The sequence below is a fragment of the Puma concolor genome, chromosome A1 (assembly GCF_028749965.1).
Source record: "Puma concolor isolate L17-30 chromosome A1, mPumCon1.1.hap2, whole genome shotgun sequence".
NCBI lineage: Eukaryota > Metazoa > Chordata > Mammalia > Carnivora > Felidae > Puma > Puma concolor.
Genome location: NC_141667.1, coordinates 96,288,723 through 96,311,353, shown reverse-complemented (window position 1 = coordinate 96,311,353; position 22,631 = coordinate 96,288,723). Strand labels below are relative to the sequence as shown.

The 22,631-nt window shown below is 42.2% G+C and overlaps 1 protein-coding gene across 3 annotated transcripts; it reads right to left on the bottom strand.

Moving 5' to 3' along the window:
• Positions 1 to 945: 945 nt before the first annotated feature.
• Positions 946 to 16,956, bottom strand: ANKRD34B (ankyrin repeat domain 34B). 3 transcript variants are annotated; one of them, XM_086697772.1, is made up of 6 exons: positions 16,463 to 16,956; positions 15,344 to 15,485; positions 13,476 to 13,562; positions 12,296 to 12,375; positions 11,502 to 11,733; positions 946 to 4,240 (listed from the first exon to the last, which is right to left on the bottom strand). In XM_086697772.1, the coding sequence occupies exon 6, from the start codon at positions 4,213 to 4,215 to the stop codon at positions 2,671 to 2,673; it is 1,545 nt and encodes a 514-aa protein (XP_086553898.1). In that variant the 5' UTR covers positions 4,216 to 4,240; positions 11,502 to 11,733; positions 12,296 to 12,375; positions 13,476 to 13,562; positions 15,344 to 15,485; positions 16,463 to 16,956; the 3' UTR covers positions 946 to 2,670. The 3 variants fall into 3 exon arrangements, with proteins under 3 accessions (XP_086553898.1, XP_086553890.1, XP_086553882.1); XM_086697764.1 differs by lacking the exon at positions 12,296 to 12,375 and having other exon boundaries at positions 946 to 4,237; positions 11,498 to 11,733; XM_086697756.1 differs by lacking the exon at positions 12,296 to 12,375.
• Between the last annotated feature and the right edge of the window lie 5,675 nt (positions 16,957 to 22,631).

Here is a 22,631-nt window from a genome sequence, read left to right as displayed (position 1 = left end):
TTACATAGTGAATATTTAAGCGGAACAAGGGTAGTTTTATCATTTGAGATTTTAAATGGTTCAGGTACTGGATAACTGATGCGTACATCTCCACCAAAGAATATGCCAGGCAGGTGTTCACCACCTTGCCTGGACACTGCTTGGATAGGACACTGTCCCCACTTGTCTCTGTAACTAGGACTGCCCTATGTTCTCCCCAAAATTATCTTGTGAATAAGTATTAGCTGTACTCTTTGGAAATCCTAGCCACAAGTAACTAAGAATGGTACCTGTAAAACTAAAGAATGAAGTGTCATCATACCTTGAAATTAAAGTTAAATTATACTTCTACGTTAAGTTAAAATATAGCACATGTATACATATCTGATTCCTGTTGAAAACATCTGTGACTTACCATTGGGATCCCAGTGATATAGTCTACTTAATAGAGTGAAAAGTCCCATAGGTTGGTTTTGCATACTAACTCAAGCAACCTTAGCCCCTAACATGTTTTTAGGATTGATGGAAGACTAAGAGCTCTTCTAAATATGGCCTTCAACAGGGGCACCTGGGTGGCTCAATCAGTTAAGTGTCTGACTTTGGCTGAGATCATGATCTCGCCATTCATGGGTTCCACCCAGCTTGGGGCTCTGTGCTGACGGCTCAGAACCTGGAGCCTGCTTTGGACTCTGTGTCTCCCTCTCTCCCTGTCCTTCTCCTGCTCATGCTCTGTCTGTCTCTCTCTCAAAAACAAATAAACATTAAAAAAGTAAAATAAATATGACCTTCAACGAACTTTAATCCTATTAAATATTTTTTGCACATTGGGATGTGAATTGCATCAGAAGTTATTGTTTCTTAGTTTTCTATTTACTCAAAGTAACATGTGGCACAGTTTCTCCTGAGATTATGTTGAAATATTTATCATTAGTATTTGAAATAAATAAAAAGCAATGATAATCAAAATAACATTTAAAATCTTTATTGATACCATTTTGTTTATGAACTACTCTATTTACATATTTTTCCAGACTGTATACTTACAACTCAAAGCCAAGCACTTTTCTCAATATTAAAACTTGCAAAAAGGGTTTAGCTACCTATAAACATCAGGTACAATTCTAAGTTCTGAATCAAAAAATATTTCTAATGTAATTTACATTATTGTTCTTCAAAACATTAAATGGAAAACCTCCAATTATTTTTTTCAAATAAAAGCCACAAGAAATTAAATAATTACCATGTACATTACAACTTGCTTATATCAAATTACCAAGCATCATGCCAATTGTTAGGATCTCCTCTACTAATAGGCAAAGAAATAAAGTTGTATATGACAGTCATCAAATTAATATACTCAGGTTTTATATAATTTGACTTATTCTTTGTTGTAAAACTGCTAGATTGAAATGAGGATTTTTTGTATAAACACCACATTTTGAAATCAGACAGATAATATAGTCATTTTGTAACATTTTATGATAGTAGCATGGTATTCATTTATTTAATTAGAAGTTATTCATAGGTCCTAAATACTAGGTGATTGGAATGTCACGCTAAGGAAATTACCCTTATTATTCTTATTATATAAATGTCTAATGATTATATATTAGAAATTAAAGATACTGTTTAATTTTGGCCGAATATGTAGTATATTTTGTAATTAAGTTTCTACTGGCTTTCTTAATTTTAGCTAATCTAAGATAATCTAATAATCAGCTTTTCTTCTCTAAAACGAAGCAAGCATATAGTTTCTATTTGTGATAAATCCCCATTTTTTGGTTGTCCTTAGAACGACAAGAGTAATTTGATATAAGTAAAGAGGAACGCTTTTAAACCTTTTGCTTTATCTTGTTGTTGAGAACCTATATATAGGCTTTAAAAAATAATAGCAGGAATTAAAAGATATGGAGAAACAATTCCATGAAAGTACATTAAAATCAAAATAAAAAAAGCAAAAAACAGCACACCAGCACTTCACATAGATTATTACTAGCTTGTAAAACTGATCTGTCACTTGGAGTTGATTAAACTGACCATATGAATATTGGCTGCCTAGTCTACTATAATACGTTGGTCTTTTTAAAATTTGAATTAGAAAAAAATTTTTAATTTTAATTAGATTTCACCTACCTGCAGTCAACATTTTTTAAGAATTAGTTCATTCTTTCTTTATGGCTTAGGCTTTGTACCTTTGGCTTATTGTTCATAGAACATTTTAATAGCTGTCCCTTTTTTTTTATGCTTTTGGCATCATGGAAAATTACAATCTTATTTGTTGATTTTTAATGTTAAAAATATTTATTGATTTGAATGCAGTGTTTCCTAATAAAATATCTGAAAAATCTGAAAAAAATTTTAAAGTCATCTCTACCACATGTGACTTTTTTTTTTTTTTTTTTTTTGCTGATTTTTGCTTAAATAAAAACTTGGACCATATGAAGATTGTTAAATATTAGAGGTTTTGAGAAGTATAGCTTTAATTTTGTTTGAGAGAATTTCCTTAGCAGAAACTATGTATTATTTGTGTGTCCACGGTACCTAATATGATACACAGTATATTTTGATACCTCAAACAATTATTGACTAACCAATTATAAGATTTTAAAAGATGAACATTTGAGATTTATTTTCGGGTTCTATATTTCTCTGATGTAGACATTTGGACAAAATGTGCTTTCTAGTCATCTCTTAAAAATTTACTAATTGCTTAATTTGTTCTGTTTGCAATGATTGTCTCCTTAACAACATTTTTTTACTTTTGAATTCTTTGGGGAACATAGGAACTGTTGGCATTAGCACTTTTTGACCACAAGAAAGGAGGCTGGAAATCTTATTATTGACATTGATATCAAAGATGGGGGGATGAGGATTCACATTTAAGGGTGGCAGAAATCCTGGTCTGGCTTGCGTGATACCGTGATCTAAAGGGAAAGCTCCTGAACCACGCCTTTCTAAAATTGCATGATTTCTCCTGCTCAAGGGACCTGGTGAGATATTCTCCAACAATTCTTTGGGCCCTGACAACAGGGAAGGAGACGGTGAGAGGATCTTTTTCTTTCCTATAAGTGCTTTGCCATCTTCTAAAGTTGCAGGGGTAAGACCAGCTGAGAGCTGGGAATCAGAGCTGTAGTGATTTGCTCCTGAGTTTCTTTTTTGGACTATACTTCTTAAGGTGGAAGCAAATATCGTCTGGTTAGAGTCTGGATCTGGCTCAGCAGGGATTTCAATGCATTGCTGATTTCCTTCTGAAAAAAATGATTGATAATTTATTTCATCATATGACATCTTTCTTGAGCTGGCCTGATCTAAGGCTCTCAGCAAATGTGCAGTGTCTTTTACATCAATACTTTGGTGCCTAGTGATGAATCGCTTGGAAAGTGCCAGCCCATTGGTTTTGTAGGACAATTCTTCCTCTGGAGTAATATCCTGGAGCTCCTCTTGCAAGGAGGCCACTCTGTTTTGGTGCATGAATAAGGGAGGACTCTTGATCCAGGTTGGAGCCTGGGGTAGCTTGGGCCCATTAGAGGCCATAGAAGGCTTCCTCACAGGGGAGCCTGGGTCCTGTGTGTCATCACTATTTCCTGAGGGCTCCAGACCTTTAAAGCCAAAAAGTGTCATTTCAGTTTCAGAAGAATGTGTAAGTGGCAACGAAGCTGTTTTTATGTCTATTTCTGAAGGAGTGGCACAGGAGGCTGGGGAATGACACCCATCCATATCTACAGGAGGCATATTTAAGTACTGTTTGGTAGTGTGCCTACCGGAGGGTGATTTTGCTGTCGTTATAATAATGACCTCTTTCCCTTTTGCCTTGCAAGCACTAAGGAGAACTTTCAGGGTCTCTCTATCCTCTGAATTTATAGCATAAACAAGGGCTGAGTAACTAGAATGATCTTGCAAGCTGAGATCAGCCCCACTGTTTAGGAGCAGGGAAACAACTTCAGGACCGGCTTTTTCTAAGCAAGCATGCATCAAAGCAGTTTTCCCCGATTTGTCCTGTATGTTGGGGTCAGCATTGTTTTCTAACAGGTATTTAACCATTTTGGCTTTACTGACACTCTGGTGATCAACATGTTTGGTCTTACAAGCGATCATTAAAGGTGTTTCCCCACGGTCATTGCTCTCATTAATGTATGCACCACCTTCTAGCAAGAGTCTTGTGAGGCGAAGCCGGCTCTGATGGACTGCTTTGATCAGGGAATTTCCATCACTTGAAATTTCTATACCTTCATCCATCTTCAAAAGTCAGAATCAAAACCTGGTTATCAAAGAACATGAAGTACAAAAGATTAGCCGGAATCCCAATTTATATTCATGTTGTTACTGATAATTTCTGAAATATATATGTATAGAGCAACAGTACATAAAGGAGATTATGTTATTAATATAGAACAAAAAAGTGAACTGCAAAATAAAATAAATTTTAGAATAGTAATAGCCTTTAGGTAATTATAAACTAAAATTTACTTTCAAAATCTTGATCTAGTACCAATGGAGTACTTCCCTAAATTCCACAATAATTAAACAATAATGCACTTATTTTCCACTTGTGAAAAATATTTTTAAAAAAATACTAAAATGTAAATTGAAGCAAAAATTCCAAAAGTGTGCGTAATTGCAACTGAATCAATTAAAATATAGCATATTTATGGCAGATTAATCTAAAAACCTCTCAGGGTTAAATTACTTAAATGTGCTCTTAATTAAATAATGCAACGATTACTTAGATTTTCAATTTGAGGGCATTTCTATGTTTCTTTTAAAGGATGAAAAATCATTTGAACTACAAGACATTAAGTAACCGACATAATGTCTGGAACTCACACTGAGATGGGAATGGTGGGCATGTGATTATGCATTTTCCTTGATTTCATTATTTAAATCAAACACTAGATTAGAAGCCAGCCACATTCAGTTGGTTTACTTTTTTTTTTTTTTTTTTTGAGAGGGAGAGAGAGTGCACATGAGCAGGGGAAGAGAGAAGCTCAGCAGGGTCCCTGCTGTCAGGGCAGAGCCTGAGGCAGGGTTCCTGAGTGGGTGGCTCAATCTCCCGAAACATGAGATCATGACCTGAGCCAAAATCAAGAGTTGGACACTTAACCAACCCACTGAGCCACCCAGGAGCCCCTGTTGGGTTACATTTTGACAACAGTACATTTGCTCTGAAAAAGTTCTAGGCTAGAAATGTGAGTGAGGTCATGTAGTCTTTATAAGCATTTTATTTTTTATCTTTAAAACTAAAAATTACTTTTATTTAAATAATTTAGATTCAAACTCCTTCAACAGATAATTCCATCAGTTGGTAAGAATTATGTCTTTAGGGGCTCCTGGCTGGCTCAGTCAGTACAGCATGCAACTCTTGATCTCGGGGATGTGAGTTCAAGCCCCACACTGGGCGTATAGCTTACTGAAAGAGAAAGGAAGGAAGGAAGGAAGGAAGGAAGGAAGGAAGGAAGGAAGGAAGGAAGGAAGGAAGGAAGAAAAGATTGTGTATTATGTCTTCACCTAGAACTGAGGAAATGTTTGTTTTTGAATAGTGATTAGAGCTGGGGAGAAAAATCAAATGGAGTTTATATTATATTTATTTATTTAAAACTTATTTACTTACTTGTATTTTTGACAGAGAGAGGGCACAATGATCGAGGGGCACAGTCAGAGGGAGAGTGAAAGAATCCCACACAAGCTCCGCACTGTCAGCACCCACCCTTGAAGCTGGGCTCCAGCTCACCCTACGCAAAGCTCAAACTCACGAACCATGAGATCATGACTTGAGCTAAAATCGGATGCCCAACCAACTGAGCCACTCAGGTGCCCCAAGTTTATATAACATTTAAATCTCTTTTATTTAATGAAGTAGGTATTAGAAATTGAGAAGTATTATTTATTCTACTCATTTACTATTATTTGTTTAATGTTTATTTTTGAGAGAGAGAGCATGCATGTGTGCAAGCAGGGGAGGGACAGTGAGAGGGGGACAGAGAATCCACAGCAGGCTCTGTGCTGACAGCAGACAGCCTGGTGTGGGGCTTGAACCCACAAACCATGAGATCATGACCTGAGCTGAAGTTGGACGCTTAACCTACTGAGTTAGGGCGCCCCTATTTTACTCATTTACTTTTAAATTAACAATACGGGACATGAGTTTTTATTGGATAATAGAATGGATAATAAGTATAATGACCTCTTAACAGAAAAAGAGGTGAAGAGAACAGAAAGAAAATGAAGGGGGAAAGAAGGCATGCACACAGAACTTAATCTAACAGCTGTAAGCTCCTATTATATCTTGGGCACGGAGCTACAAAGGTACATGCCCTGGCCCTAAAGAGCTTACTCAGTTGTTTGGAAGAGACACCATATAAGCAGCTGGTTATGAGTTAAAGTCAGGAGAATATACAGACTTTGGTGGCTTGGGGACTGAGGGGCTCACAGAGGCCACCCAACTGAGCTGGGTTTGGACTGCTAAGAGTTTGGTAGGCAGACAAAGTAGGACGAGAGAAGTAGAGAATGTTCCTTGTGCAAAAAACTAGAGGTTTAAAATAGCAGTTATTTATCATAAATCAGGCTCTATTTATGCTGATGTAGCCAAACTTTAGAAAAATATTTTAGCAGATGGTAATAGTTAGGGTGAATGTGGCAGAACACACACCTCTACTTTGCTCCTTCCTGAACAATCCCCTGAAACTAAAGAATTTTTTTTTTAATTTTTAAAAAAGATTTTATTTTTAAATAATCTCTACACCCAACATGGGAACTGAACTCACAACCCTGAGATTAAGAGTTACACATTCCACTGCCTGAGCCAGTCAGGTGCCTGAAGAATTGTTAAAAAGACATAAATTCACAAGGATAGCACGAAAAGGAGAGAAGACAACAGCAACATTTGGAAGCCAGAAAGCAGGTGGACCAGTGGTGACCAAACTAGCCAACCTGGAAAGGCTGTGCCTCAGGTCATTCGTGATAAAACTGGTACCTAAGCCCACAGCCACTGCGGAATCCTCTAGAGAGGCAGTAAGCAGGAAGCTCTAGAACTGGGTGGGTGGTGGACTGAATGGCTAAAATAATGAGGACTAGGTGAAAAGTTGTCGGAGAAGCAGTTAGATCCCTAAGTCCTTGCTATTCACAATGGGACCCTACCTTGGACCAGCAGCACACCATTCCCTGAAGCTTAATCTTAGGCTCCATCCCAGACCTACTGAACCAGAGCCTACATTTTAACTAGATCCTCAGGTGATTTAGATGTTCATTAAAATTTGAGAAGCACTGCCTCAGGTCATTCCTTCACTCCAAGCCACTAGGAGATAGGATACTACCCGTCTCATCTGAGATGTCCAGAGTTTTATTCTCCAGAAATGGTGAAACAGAAGGGCCTCTGGACTGGAAGACATCCAACATATTTGAGGACAAGAAAATAGGAAATAAGTGATTGGATGCTTACTGACCACCGAGTGAAGGCACTCACAGCCTTCTCCCCAATGCAACTCTAAGAAGCCTGGTAGCTGTACCCTTATTATTCAGTATAATATCATTATACTCTCCTCTCAAGAATCTGACCTGTCTTAAAAAAAAATACCTAAGAGTACTAGCCACAGGGATTCCTTTACACGCCACCCAGATCATCCTACAGTGAGGTTTAAAGATTATAAGCCTTGGGGCACCTGGGTGGCTCAGTTGGTTAAGCAGCCAGCTCTTGATTTAGGCTCAGGCCATGATCTCACAGTTGTGAGATAGAGCTCTGTGTCTGCTTCTGAGCTGGGCAGATTCTCTTTCTGCCCCTCCCTTGCTTGCTCTCTCTCACTTTCTCTCTCTCAAAAACAAAAGAAAGAAAGAAAGAAAGAAAGAAAGAAAGAAAGAAAGAAAGAAAGAAAGAAAGAAAATTAAGAAAGAAAAGAAAAGAAAAGAAAGATTACAAGCCTCACCCATGTGCTCAAGGCTTCTCATCAGCTTTTTATTTTTGTAATTTTTTTTTAAAATTTACTTTTGAGACAGAGACAGAGCATGAGTGGGGGAGGGGCAGAGAGACAGGGAGACACAGAATCTGAAGCAGGCTCCAGGCTCTGAGCTGTCAGCACACAGCCCTATTTTTATTTTTTCTAATATTTATTTATTTGAGAGAGAGAGAAAGAGTGCATGCATGGGAGCAGGGGTGGGGCACAGAGAGAGAGAGAGAGAGAGAGAGAGAGAGAGAGAATCCCAAGCAGGATCTGAGCTTTCATCACAGAGCCCAATGTGGGGCTTGATCTCACGAAACATGAGATCATGACCTGAGCTGAAATCAAGAGCAGAAGCTTAACCGACTGACCCATCCAGGTGCCCCTTCATCAGCTTTTTAAATCAAGCCTTTTAATTATGAACAGATAATAAAAAACAAAACAAAACAAAAAAAGCCTCTTACCTTAAAGATAGAGACCAGAACAAATAGGAAAAAAAGGCAACTTGGAGGAAACAGGTATTAGTCAGGAAAATAAAAATTTCGAAACCTCACATTCCTCAAAGAGATAAGACGATGTTGTAACCATGAAACAAAAATAAGATTCTATGAAAAAAGAATATTCAGGGGGTGCCTGGGTGGCTGAGTTGGTTAAGCATCTGACTCTTGATTTTGGCTCAAGTCATGATCTTGCCATTTGTGAGATTGAGCCCCACGCTGGGCTCTGCACTGACAGTGAGGAGGCTGCTTGGAATTCTCTCTCACTCTTTATCCCTGCCCACCCCCCTCAAAATAAATAAACTTAAAAAAAAAAAGAGTACTCAGAGACCATAAAAAGGGTTCTCAAAAGATAAAAACACCATACAAACTGCAAAACTCAATAGAAGGGTTAGATGATAATGTTGATAAAATTTCTAGCAGTTAAGCAAAAAGAACAGGACAGGAAAAAAAAGAAAACTAGGGGTCTACACTAGGAAATCGAACATTCAACTACTAGAAGTTCTGGCAAGACAAAAATAGTGGGGGTGGGAGAAGGGGCAAGCAGGAAAGGAAATGATGCCTGAGATCAAGAAAAATTTCATGCGTGACTTGAGTTTCCAAATTGAAGGTGTCCAATTAGAACATAGCACAATAGATGAAAATGGACCCTGGCCATGGCACATGGTTGTAAGTCTCTAGAACACTGAAAGCAAAGAAGATTTCACAGGCTTGGGGGCAGGAGGTGGGGAGTGGGGTGGATAAGTCACATGCCAAAGTATCAAGAATTACAATGGCTTCAGATATATCAACAATAGTAAAAGACAGTGGACGAAAGTCTTTAAAAATCTGAAGGCAAAATGCTTCCCAGCTTAGAATTCTGTATCTAGCCAAACCATCAGTCAAGATTGGAGATATACTCTTAATAATCTACTGAAGGATATAATCTATCAAGATGAAACAGTAGAACAAGAAAGATGAAAACAAGGTACCAGAGGCTGGAGATCATCTTAGAGGAGAAGCACAAGAAATCCCAGGAAGATGGTGAAGGGCCAGGATAATGGATGTGCACAGACATCATCTCTGAGATCATACTATCATTTTACCATCTTCTTACCTGAGAACCAGATGCCCAGGTGAGCCTGCCCTCAGTTCTTATCTCTACTTTCTTCGTCCTGACCACGTCTCTCCTCCCTCCTCCATACTCTGCTTTCTGGGGCATCCGGTGCCACTATTTTTACCTCTGCTCAATTGTTCTGCTTTGACCTGCTTTGAGACCTGGGGATAAGTCATGGTGAGCCTAGGAGGAGAAGGACTGAACATTCATTCCCCTTGGATATCCAGAACCTGGACTATACTGAAGCCCTGCGAGAAGCCCTATAATGGTGAGCCCCTTGTTTCCCAGGACTCCTGCTCTTGCTCAGAAGGGGCTCTTATAAATGCTGGGCCAAACTCTGACCCAGAGATTGTTAAACTTACCTTTTCCTGAGAGCTTTAGTCATATATCGGTGCTATATGCCTTTCTTTGTTCAACTAATTTTGTGCTTGCTACCTAGTTTAACAATTTACTTAAGGATCATATACAAGTGGGAAACTTAAAAAAAAAAAGTAATGATTAACACGGGAGTCAAGGGAAAGTTACTTTTTGGTGGAGGGAGGGAGAGCAATACAATTAGGAAGGGACACACATTGCTTTCATTTTAAGGTTTGGTTAATGTTCTGTTTCTAATCTGGGTGGTTTGTTATTTATTTTATTATTATTCTTTAAAAGAACATATTTCACATACTCTTCTGTATGATAGTACTAATCTGTTTTTTTTTTTTTTTTTTTTTTGGTAAAATAGATCATGTATACAGACAAGAGCATAATAGCACTTACATAAGATATGTTCCATAATTAAAATTTATTTTTTTAGGGATGCCTGGGTGGCTCAGTTGGCTAAGCGCCTGACTTCGGCTCAGGTCGTGATCTCATGGTTAATGGGTTTGAGCCCTGCGTCAGGCTTTGTGCTGAGAGCTCAGAGCCTAGAGCCTGCTTCGGATTCTGTATCTCTCTCTCTCTCTCTGCCCCTCCCCCACTTGTTCTCTGTCTCTCAAAAATAAATATTAAAAATTATTTTTTAAAAAATTTATTTATTTATTTTGAAAGAGACAGAGCAAGTGAGCAGGGGAGGGGCAAAGAGAGGGAGAGAGAGAATCCCAAGTAGGCTCTGCACTGTCAGCACAGAGCCTGATACAGGACTCAATCTCATGAACTGTGAGATCATGACCTGAGCCAAAATGAAAAGTCGGATGCTTAACTGAGCCACCCAGGCGCTCCTCATAATTAAAATTTAGAAGAGCCATCTTAGATCATAATTTCTTACAACGTAATTCAGTTTTGTGGTATTATCAATAGTATTTATGCCTAGACTTTCTTACGCCTAGGAGTTTCAACTTGTGAGCTCCTGAAAGGCAGTATTCAAAAGAATATACTTATTCATTCTGCTTTAACATCACTCATGATGTTGATAAGCAAAGAACAACATTCAATATATACATACATAAATATAATGAAAGTGAATGCTGCAATTTTTGTCTGCCTATGCGACATTCTATAAAAACTATTCCAAAGCCGGGCATACCGGCAATTTGGGACCTTAGGAATTTAGGATTGGTTGACAGCTTGGGTCCCAAATGAGGTCTATTCTGAAGGCAAAGCATTTGAAAAGGGTTCACAAAAGAAATATTTCAGCATTTTTCACATACAAATGGGTTTAATAAAGCAGAGATGTAGAGAAATTAGCTGCAACATAATATCAAATATAGAAACCATTTAGAAGCTGCAATTCTAGAAGAGATACAGTATTAGTCATGTAAAAACACCTTTGACCAAAAGTGACATTTGAGGAACATATTCAAATGAAAACAAGTTGCCAGACACCAGATTTCAATACTATACTTTCATACAGTTTCTACTTTTGGGACCAACCTTGTTTTGTTTTGTTTTGTTTTTAAATAAACACTCTTACAAGAATCCTTTGGAAAGACTTTAAAATCTTTTCACCCACCCTCATGTTAAAGGCTTTCTCCACAACACTAAGCCTCACCACTTTCTGTCATCATTTCTCTCACCAAGGTTGGTATCAGAAGGTTCTGAGAAAAGAAGGGGAGCTGGCCACGTACTTCTGGCTGGGCTGCTTGAGGCCACTGCCCCACTGTGGTCCTGTGGGAAGGGAGGGTGCCGTGGGCTCCAGGGCTCTGTGAAGAAGCTGGGCAGGGGCACCACTAGCTCGTGGCAGCTAGTGAATCTGTCTTGTGGATGTAGGCATAGTCCCTCTCCAGTACTCTCCTGAGTACTGGAGAACTGTCTAGAAAAAAAAACAGCAACAACAAGGGCTTACTCTTTGTTCATTTTAAAGACTTCTAAAGCCCCTTGGGTTGCTCACTTTTTAAGCTGTTCACATTTAAGTGGAATAATTCTAAAATTGTTTAAAATTAAGTTTCACAGAGAAAAAAGCTGTCAGACACTTTATTGTCCATAGATACACATTTGGTTTCCTAGTGTCTCATAATCAGTACCTTACTGGAATAATCCCTTTGTCTTTATGCTTTTACTCTCTCTTAGTTCTTTTAACATGGCTCATTCACCTGCACATCAAAAATGCTGATATTAAAGTTCAATTTATCTACTCTTCATAGAACTAAGCCCTACCTGTGATGAAGACCCTTCTCAAGCCTACGATTATCCTACTTCAGAAATGTTCTTGCTTCCTGTCTCCTCCGGTGAAACATCCTCATTGAGCGCTGATACTGTATTAACATTCAGTCAGACCCTTTGTTATAATGTAGCATATAAATAATCCACAAATGCAGTTACACCTTCCAAATAGATAACAGTTCAACTGGAGAAAGTTGAGGAGTCAGACAAACCCAGATTTCCATCCCGATTCCCCCATGTGCTAGCTGTATGCCACAGTTCAATCTCTCAGCCTCTGTCTTGGGTTCCTCATCTGTGGGATGACAAGGGTCTAAGGATCTACTGTTCATCCCCCGTAGGGGGTGGAGCAAGGTGATGAAATCAGACATCTAGAAAAAGACTTTCCTATCGTGCCTTAATACTCACTGTATTCTTCTTTTTACAAATTTTATCTCAGAATTTAGACTTCTTTTATTTTTATCATGTCTCTAATTCACAGGCTACTTAAATAACAGATAAAATATTTAAAATGTAGTTTTTTAAAGATCTATGAATAATGTTTTGTAACCATAAATGGAATCTATTAAGTGAATATGGAAAAAAAGAGCCTTAAATGTACTTTCCTTATAATTTCCAAATAGAATAATTTCAGCATATTTAAGATTAATCAACAAACAGCTGGACAGATTGCTTTTTATTTTAAAATTAGAATGTCTTTAACATCTCTTAGGATTCATCATGGCATACTTACTATGCTCTTTTAGTGCCTCTCTCTACTCCCAAGACCCCGCTGAAATTACAACTTAGTTATTTAAAAAATTTAAGCAGATGCGTATTCTGAAGAACAAAGAAAACTTGGAGGACAGATATATCGTGAGAGGAGCAATTAATTTCAAACAAGCTTTGGAAAGAGAGTGGGGATGGTGGTGTACTAAACTGCCTCAGCATCCCAGAGGCTGCCACATAGAGCCGCTAGGAGGTGGCCCCCACATTGCCCACAGGAACCATGAAGGTTAGGGCCGAGAGGCCCCAAGTGCCACAGAAAGTGGCAATGAGGCACAGGGCGGAAAATGAGGGTGGTTCAAAGTCTGTGGACAGAACATCTAGACCCCTGGGGAACTTTTTCCCACCCAAAGTAGAGAACCACTGTTCTAGGCAAGATTTCTTCTCTGAACAGATCCATCAGAAAAGCTGAAAATAGGGGATAAAGTGAGAGTCTATGGGCTGAACAGTGGAATCCCCAGATCTCACTCAGCCCTGCTAGCAGGAGACTAGAAGCCAGGAAAAAGAAGTAAAAAAGCACTGGGTCTTAGAATTATGAGCCCTATTAAAAATACCTGTTGATAAATGAAGCAATTCAAATAACTGCATTCGCCCCTCAGACACCCACTCCAAATGGAAATAGAAAGTTACCTGAAAACGTTATTCAAAATTTCAGACTTCACTTATGTCTTTTCTCTCCCCGGATGAATTTTTTTGTCAGCCAGCTGTCAGCTCCTCCTGAAGGAAATCAAAGCTATTCAGAGTTACATAAATACCAATAATTTGTTCCACGCGTCTCTCCCATTTGGAGTCTAGGTTTTTAATTCCTTCTTAAGACATCCCTACAGTGTTTGTTCAGTTAATTATATTTCAGTGATTAGGAGTCTGTAAAAGTGTCTGGAGTGGATCCCAGGCACCGCCATCCTGCGTGTGCAGGCCGAAGCTTGGCCTGCAAGGGCGCTGGGGTTGAAAGGGCCATAGCATTCACCTGGCCTCGCACCCTGTCACCCTGTTCCATACAGATGAGGAAGCCAAGGAAGGCAGGGTGGGACACCTCCCAGTCACTCCTCTTACTCCCCTGCTTACCAGGACTTAATTAGATCTTCCTGTGTCCTTTCTCTTGCTTCCTTTTTTCCTTGCTTCTTGGATACCAGCTTCGCATAGAGTAGAGTTGTTCTGAGTACCTGATTTGGGTGGTACCAACCATGGCAGTACCACATGGGCTGAGGTATTTAAAAAGCCATCTTGCAGATGATAGGCTTGGCCTTCCTTATGGCTCTTTTCCTCCAAGCCACCCCCATTTCCCTTGCATTCAGAGAGAGCTGTTCTTTTCCTTTGAGACTCTTACTCTACCTCCAAATAGGGTTGGTGTTCCCGCCCATAAAGGGCAAGGGGGCTGGAAATTAACAAGGGCTTCAAGTTGGATTTTCAGCCCTTCACCCTTGCTCCAGGTTGTCATGTCTTTGTGCTGCCCGCAAGGGGATCAGAGCATGCTCACAAGACTGGGGCTTGAGCCTGGGGCTCTGTCTCTTCCCAAGTTATCAACCCTTGGGAAGCTGATCCTCTTAGATTCAGTTTCCTCATCCTAAAATTGAGATAATATCTACAGAAGATGATCATAAGAATTTAAAAAAGATCATTTGTGATTTAGGAATAAAAAAAAATACCAGTTTCTACACATGCATCACTAAATGTATATCCTGGTCTAAGGGGTCTGACAGTGGGAGGCCAAAGTACCTACACCAATGGGGTTTCCACCTTCCATGGGCATAATCACTTGGAGAACTTATTAAAAATAAGATTTCTGGCTCCACTCCCACATATTCAATAGGGGGTGCTTCCTATGTACACTTGGAGAAAATATGTGACCAACTCTTCCTTCCTCATCCAGTCCCACTTCCTACTTGTCAGCCCGCCCGCCCCCCTCAGGCTCCTACCAGGCTGTCTCCATCATCGGTCTCCTGGAGGAGGCAAAGGGCAAAGATGACTGCCATAGCCTAGAGACGGATGAAGGAGCCCAGGGGTCTAGAGAAGAGTACAGCCCTGAGTTTGAATGGGCCAGGCGCTGTAGGTCTGCTGTTCTGCCCTTCCCAGACAGGTCTGAAAAATCCAGAGGAGCAGTGGGCAGCCCAAGGCCGGGATGTGGGGGCTAGTGGCCCTTAGACTGAACTAGGTCTGCCAGCCGCAAGCAAAACGTGTGTCCTCTTGCCATGCAAGGAAAGGGGCAGAGCCAGAACAAAAGATGCATCTAAGACTGTCCCAGGAAATGTAATGACTTGCCAGGAAAAGTGTTCTTCTCTGGCACCGGCTTGTAGGAAATATTTCGAAACTGCCCAAGGGAAGGAGTAGCTGGTAAGGTTTGCTTTGTTTCCCACCCAAAGCCAAAAAGGACGGGTGTCTTCTAGTTACTTGTATGTCCCCTAGGCCTCGGGGCTGGGTCCCCGGGGCAGCTACACCCCCACTTGTCTCCGTAGACCCCACTCCCAGAGACAAACACACACAGACACACAAACCTATACCTGCAAGTTTCAGGGAACCAAGGTGATAGGATTTCCAAGCTGTTGAGGATTCTAGCTGTGTCTCCACAGTCCCCGCTGGCTCCGGGAACCAAGCTTGTTCCCTCAGTTTTTCCTAAGAGCGAGAGCGAGCAAGCCCTTGGTGCTGTCAGAGAAGGGCAAAGGAAGGTGACTGGGGCGACAGCGCCGGGGCACCGGTGGGGGCGGGGTGTGCGTTGTGTCGCCTCGTCTCTGAGACAAGACAGGTAGCTGGCGAGCTGAGGTGATCGCCATCCACGTGAAGGGGCTCTGCCCAGAGCGGCTGCGGAGCGGTCCCCGCAGCGCCAGTCCGGAGGACACGGCCCTCCCTTGGGAAATGGCGCGCGGGAGGGGAGCAGCCATTGCCCCCATCCTGGGGCAGGCGGACCTCTGGATCCCGGACCTCCCGTAAAGGGGTGCGGGGTCCAGGTGCCAAGGCTGTGAGCGCCCGAGAGGCGCCGGGACTGGACTGCCCGCCCCCGTGTGGCTCCCATTTGTCAAGCCAGTGGCTGTAAACGGCTCCGCAGCCCCCAGCCCGCCTCCTGCGCCCAGCCAGTACCTCCCGCCTCCCGGCCGCCCGAGGCACCTGCGGAGACGCGCGCCAGTCGGACCCCCAGACCCGCGCGCTCCTGCGGCCTCGCGCGCGCCGTTCCCGCTGCAGCGCCAACACGCGCCCGCGAGCCCCTGCCCGGATGCTCCCCGACATCCTGCAGCCGCTGGCTGCCCCTATCCACCCTCCGGCGCTGCAAGGCCGAGAAGGAGGCGAAGTCTGTATCTTGCCGGGGTTCAAAACCGAGCCGCTGCAAAGCCCGAGCTGAAAACAGGCAGGGTTTGCGGGAGGCGTGAGAGTGGGCTTGAGTGGAGTCTGGACAGGCCCCTGCCCTCCAGCAGCCCTCCGTCGGCTCCGGGTCTCGGTCCTCGCTCAGGGCATCGCAATGTCAGGTTGCGCGGGAGCTGCGGGCTCCCAGGGCCTGAGCGTACCGGCCGGGGCTCACGGAGGCCGCGGCCCTCGGGTAGCTCCCTCGATGCCCTCCTCCCGGCAGCCAACACGGAGATCCAAAGTTTCTCCAAGTGTAGCCTGCAGAGACCGTGTCGCAAGCTAACCTGGGACGCGCTGTCAAGTCGGCGTCGGCGCCTCCCACCCTCGGCTCGGCGCGGACCCTCAGCGCGGGAGGCTCCAGGGTGCCGTCTGGGCTGGCTTGGCTTCGAAAGCTCCTCGGCGGCTGGAGTCGCGGATTCCGGTAGGTGCTACCCTGTCCCCGCCCCTGTTCTGCCGAGCTGGGAAGGCGGCGGGCCCGAAGCCGCGAAGCGTCGGAGCGGGGGCCGGGAGGCGCGCACCTCGCCAGACGCCCGGGCGGTGCGGCGTTTCCGCTGGGAGTGACGCGCTGGCTCCTCGCTGCACGGCAGGTGGGGGCGGCAGGGCCAAACTCTGCACGGACCCCGGGGCCAAAGTCTGTCTCTGAAGCTCCGCCCTTTGTCCCCACGAGTAGCCCCACCACATACACCCACCTCAACGCAGCCACCGCGCTGTGGCGGGGACGACTTGGCCCAGAGTAGGGGCGGCAGGGTCTTCCCCACTGCGAGGAGATCGCCACCCCTACCGGCCTCTGATTTCCCCTGTCATACCTGCATCTCTCCCTCCAATTCATTATCCACCGGGCCGGTCCTTGTGTCTGTCTCCCGCGGCTCCTTCTTCCCCCTTCCCGTCCCTGTACCCGCTTTGGGTAAAGCCCCGGTCTCACTTCAGGTTGGGGTATTGGTGGGAGCAACCGTTCGTGTTTTGTTTTTATGAGTTTATAACTTTATTACGCTATTATTAAAACAGTAATATAACACTTCAATAAAATTTAACGAAATGTGTGTTTTATATGCCAAACTCTGCTGCAGCGGTTTTAACTCTTCATTTATCAGGGATCGTCTGCTGGAGAAAAAAACTATGACCATTTTTTGTTGCTGAGTTAATGTCAATCAAAACTAGTTTAGTTTTGAGCCCTCAAAGGGGGAAAGTAAACTTCTCTCTGGACAGCCTTCTTTTATTTAGAAAAATAACCCGTTGAAATGGGCCCTTTAGTAATAATATATAAAGCAAGTTCACAGAACATCTTAACCCAGGGTTGGGCTCTGGGGAGTTGGAATCCTGGATCTGGGTTGCCCTGTACCCCACCCGATTTTGATGGGAGATTGGAGGGTCCCAAGGTGGCAAATTTGGATGAAGGCACAGATCTCCTATCCTCTATTTAAAAAAAAAAAAAAGTTTTTATTAAAGTATAATACATACTAAAAGGTGCACATTACACAAGTTCAATGATTTCGCACAAAATGAAGCATCTTTAAGATCAAGAGACAGAACATTACCAGCTTCCCAGAAGGCTCCCTTATATTCTCTCTTTGGAGGGGGCAGGGTACTGCCTTCACTCAGCATAGATTATTTTTGCTTATATTTGAACTTTACAGCAATTGAATCATACAGAATGTACTCTGTTGTCTGGCTTTCTTTCACTGGACATTGTGTTGAAGATGCTAACTGTCCATGGTCATAGTTTGTTCATTCTTTTTGCTGTATAGTGTTCCACCGTGTAAATTTACCTAAATTTATTCATTTTGCTACTGATAGACATTTGGTAATTCTCAGGTTTGAGACTTTATAAATCATGCTGCTAGGAACATTAAAGTCAATGTCTTTGGTGAACATGATATACATTTTTGTTGGGTACATACCTAGGAAACATACATACAGACATACATATATGTTCAGCTTCTATAGATATTATGAAAATAGGTTTTCAAAGTAGATGATCTAATTTTCACTGTTTAATTAGTTTCTTTTTGCTGCTTGTAACAAATTACCACAAACTTAGTGACTTAAAACAACAGAAATTTTTTATTGTAGAATTTTGGAGTTCAGATGTGCAAATTGAGTTTGACTTTTCCAGTTTCTAGAGGCTGCCTACATTTTTTGGCTGGTGGCTCCTTACTCCAACCTCCAATCTTAATTTCTCTTTCAACTTGGCTGCTGTTGTCACATCTTTTTCTCCCCCTGCTTCCTTCTCTTCCCTTGACCTTCTTGCCTTACCCTTATAAGGACCTTTGTGATTATATTGGGCCCACTCAGATAATCCCATCTGAAGATCCTTAGTTTAATCACATATGCAAAGTTCCTTTTGCCATGTAAGGTAACATATTCTTAGATTCCAGAGACAAGAATGTGAACCTTTTTGGGGGCCATTATTCAGCCTACAACACATAGCAGGTTATTGAAACCTACTATATTGGATGGATAGAGACAGGCTGGACTGCAACGAAAGAGAGAGAGGGAAAGAGGGAAAGGAAGTAGGGAAGGAGGAAAGAGAGTGAGAGAAAGGAAAGAAGAAAGAAAGAAAGAAAGAAAGAAAGAAAGAAAGAAAGAAAGAAAGAGGGGCGCCTGGGTGGCTCAGTCGGTTAAGCCACCTACTTTGGCTCGGGTCACGATCTTGCAGTCCGTGAGTTCGAGCCCCGCGTCGGGCTCTGTGCTGACGGCTCAGAGCCTGGAGCCTGTTTCGGATTCTGTGTCTCCCTCTCTCTGACCCTCCCCCGTTCATGCTCTGTCTCTCTCTGTCTCAAAAATAAATAAACGTTAAAAAAAATTAAAAAAAAAAAGAAAGAAAAAAGAAAAGAAAGATAAGGAAGAAAGAAAGGAAGAAAAAAAGAAAAAAGAAAGAAAAGACAAATAAGGAAGAAAAAAAGGAAGAAAAAAGAAAAGAAGAAAGAAAGAAAGAAAGTAGAAAAGGAAGGAAGAAAGAAAGAAAGATAAGGAAGAAAGAAAAAAAGAAAGAAAGATGCAGGGAAGAAGGAAGGGAAAGAAAGGCAGAAGGAAAAAGGATGATGAAGTCTGGAGATTCTATTCACCTGGAGGATTGGCTCTGTTGCCCTAGGGGCTGTGCCAGGACTCATAGGCAGGAGAGGGAGGCTGATGCTGGAACATTACCTCTGGCCACCACTATCCTGGCATCACCAACACGTCTGGGGCCAATGGCTTTCACTGTAGAGAATGAGAGTCTAGGTCAATTTGGGCCTGGGCACCCTGCCAAGTGAAATGTTTGGGAAGGCAGACTTTTCTCTGTGAGTGTTGGTAGCAGCAAGAAAGCAATGGTGAACAGATCACATTATGCACTGTGGGTAAGACCCCATGGTCAGCAGACAGTGCCCCCACCCCACCCATGTTGCTGTCCATCTTCCAGGCTCTGGGGACTGATCTGTTTCAGGGTTGGTGGTGGAATTGTGGAGACTGATTTCCCATAGTAGGTGAGGTAAGGTGAGGATGTGATGGGATGGCAGAGCCTACCAATCTAGGCAGGCATGCCCATGCCTTCATTGTAATTTGAATGTTAAAGGAAGATGGTTGGCTTTAACTCTCTAGACTTAAGGATCAGGACATATAGTTTCTACCTACTTCTGAATCTAATTTTGGTCCAGCAACCACACCCTCGAAGGAGATAGATGTTATTATCCCCGTTGAAAGAGATTAGATGTTATTATCCCCATTGTACCAATGAGATCACCAGGGCTCCAAGCAGCTTTCTGATTTACTGGAGGAGTCTCAGGAATGGAACCAAGAGCAGAGCAATCCTCATAGCTCTTCTTGCTGCCCTTGGCACTGTCCCACTTCCCTGGTGTGTGAGATCCACTGACACCTGACGTGATGGGAGCTGAGAGGCAGAGCTGACCCAATATGTGCAAACCAAACTGGACACATCCTACTTTGTTGGTGATTCAGTGGGATTATCTGGTTTAATGCCTTCAAAAATATGTTTTGTGGGGTTTTAGGAACAAGTAATGATAGATGCATGTGTTTGATAGGCATCTTGATCAGAAATCCCTCTACCAACTTTCTGCCTTCCAGAAATGAGCTGAACACTTTGGTCTATTGATAGAACTCCTCCACTTCTCTTCAAAATGGTTGTTTGTACTACAATTCATTTACTACCTCTTTAATTCAGATCTCAAGACAGAGAAGAGATGTGTGGTTAGTCTGTCATTTTGAATTAAAAATCCCTTATTGGGGCACCTGGGTGGCTTAAGCATCCAACTTCGGCTCAGGTCGCGATCTCACAGTTCATGGGCTCAAGCCCTGGGTCCGGCTCTGTGCTGACAACTCAGAGCCTGGAGCCTGCTTCGGACTCTGTGTCTCCCTCTCTCTATGCCCCTCCCCTACTCACGCTCTCTCTGTCTCTCAAAAATGAATAAACGTTAAAAAAAAAACGTTTTTTTAAATCCCTTCTTGATCATCCTCATAGTCATAATCATTATTAATTATTGTTCTCCTGGGGACGCCTGGGTGGTTCAGTTGGGGGTTAAGCTCCAACTCTTGATTTTGGCTCAGGTTATGATCTCACAGTTTGTGAATCTGAACCCCGAGTTGGAGCGTGCTTGGGATTCTATCTGCACCCCCTCCCACCCCCGCTCGCATGCTCTCTCTTCCAAAAAAAATTTTTTTTAATTAAAAAATAAAATAATTGCTCCCTTGTCTTAAACAGCTTCCCTCTGTCCCAGCCTCTTTGTCTTCCTTTCTATTCCTCCCCCACCCTCCAACTTAGGTTTCTCGGCCTTGACTGCTTGCTTAAGTTGTTCAAGTTCCCAAGGATGGTGTCAAATCTTTGGAGTCTCCTTTTACCTCACCCTTTTCAAACTTGGGTCAAGTACTTGCTGGGATCCCACAGCTCTGCTGTGACCCTGGGACCTTTTTGTGTGATTCTCCTGGATGGACCCTATTTTACAGATCCTGTGTCTTTGTCTTTCTTAATTCACTTCCTCTATTTGTTGGTACATCTCTACAGTAACTTCCTAGGAAGGGTATGTGAAAGGTAAATTTTGGAGTCCTTGCATAGCTGAAAAAGTCTTTATTTTACCCTCACACCGTTTGTTTATCTGAGTATAAAATTCTAAGATGAAAATAATTGTCCTTCAGAAATCTGAAGGCATTCCTCCTCTATCTTCTAGATCCCAGAGTTATTGAGAGAAAATCTGAAGACATCGAGATTCCTTATCTTTTATTTGGGACATGCTAACCCCCACTCCCACTCTGCCTTTTAGAAACAGGTAGGACTTACTCTTTTTCTACTGTGCTCTAAAATTTCACTTTTATTCACCTTGGTGAATAAATAAAATAAAATAAAATAAAATAAAATAAAATAAAATAAAATAAACCTTGGGTTTATTTTTATGTAATATTTTACATAAAATACATGTAAACTCATGTAGTTTAGTTCTGGGTAATTTTCTTGGAAATCAGTTATTAAATAGTGCAGTAAACAATATATAGACAGAGTGGTATAAAGCACTTGATTTTTAACTTTGAAGACAAAGCACAGAAGACTTCATTATAATCGCAGGAGAGATTAACCTTTTTATCAATCTCACTGATATAGAGATAAAATTATAGATGGCAGGGCAAATGAGTGGTGCAGTTGGTTAAGTGTCTGACTTCGGCTCAGGTCATGATCTCATGGTTCCTGGGTTCAAGCCCTGCGTCAGGGTCTGTGCTGACAGCTCAGAGCCTGGAACCTGCTTTGGATTCTGTGTCTCCCTCTTTCTCTGCCCCTTTCCAGCTCTCTGTCTCTGTCTCTCTCTCAAAAATAAATAAACATTAAAAAAAAGTATACATGGCAGAGCAGGGCATTAGGAGAAAGGAAGTGAGTGAGGGGAGAGTGGGGTCTTTGATAGCCTCATCTTACAAAGTAGGGGGTGGTGGTGAAAAGGTGCTACCTACATTTAATTGAATAGAAATGACAGATGTTAACTACTGGAGACACTGGAATAGTGACATAGCTATCTCTCTGGGGGGAAGCAATGGTGTGGTGAGGCTTTAATGCTAGGGGAGCAAGCCAGGTTTGGGAGAGGGAATGACCTGTGCTGGGAAAGCAGGGGGGCGGTTAGGGTACAGCATTTAAACAGGAAACTTTTCTTGACTAATTTTTCTGCCCTGTCTCTCACAAACTTCTTCTGACATGTTTTTGAGAGAGAGAGAGCAAGCAGGGGAGGAATAGAGAGAGGGGGACAGAGGATCCAAAGCTGGCTCCACACTAACAGCACAGAGCCCTACAAAAGGCTGGAACTCATGAACCATGAGATCCTGACCTGAGCTGAAGTCGGAGGTTTAACCAACTAGCCACCCAGGTGCCCCTGATATATATTTCTAAAGAAAAAAAAAAAAAATTGAGGTAAAATTCGCACAACAAAATAAACCCTTTTATATATTTATTTTTTCAAAACAAACCATTTTAAAGTTAACAATTCA

Coding starts and splice junctions, on each gene's coding strand:
- ANKRD34B (XM_086697772.1), bottom strand. CDS start 4,215: ATGGATGAAGGTATAGAAATTTCAAGTGATGGAAATTCCCTGATCAAA.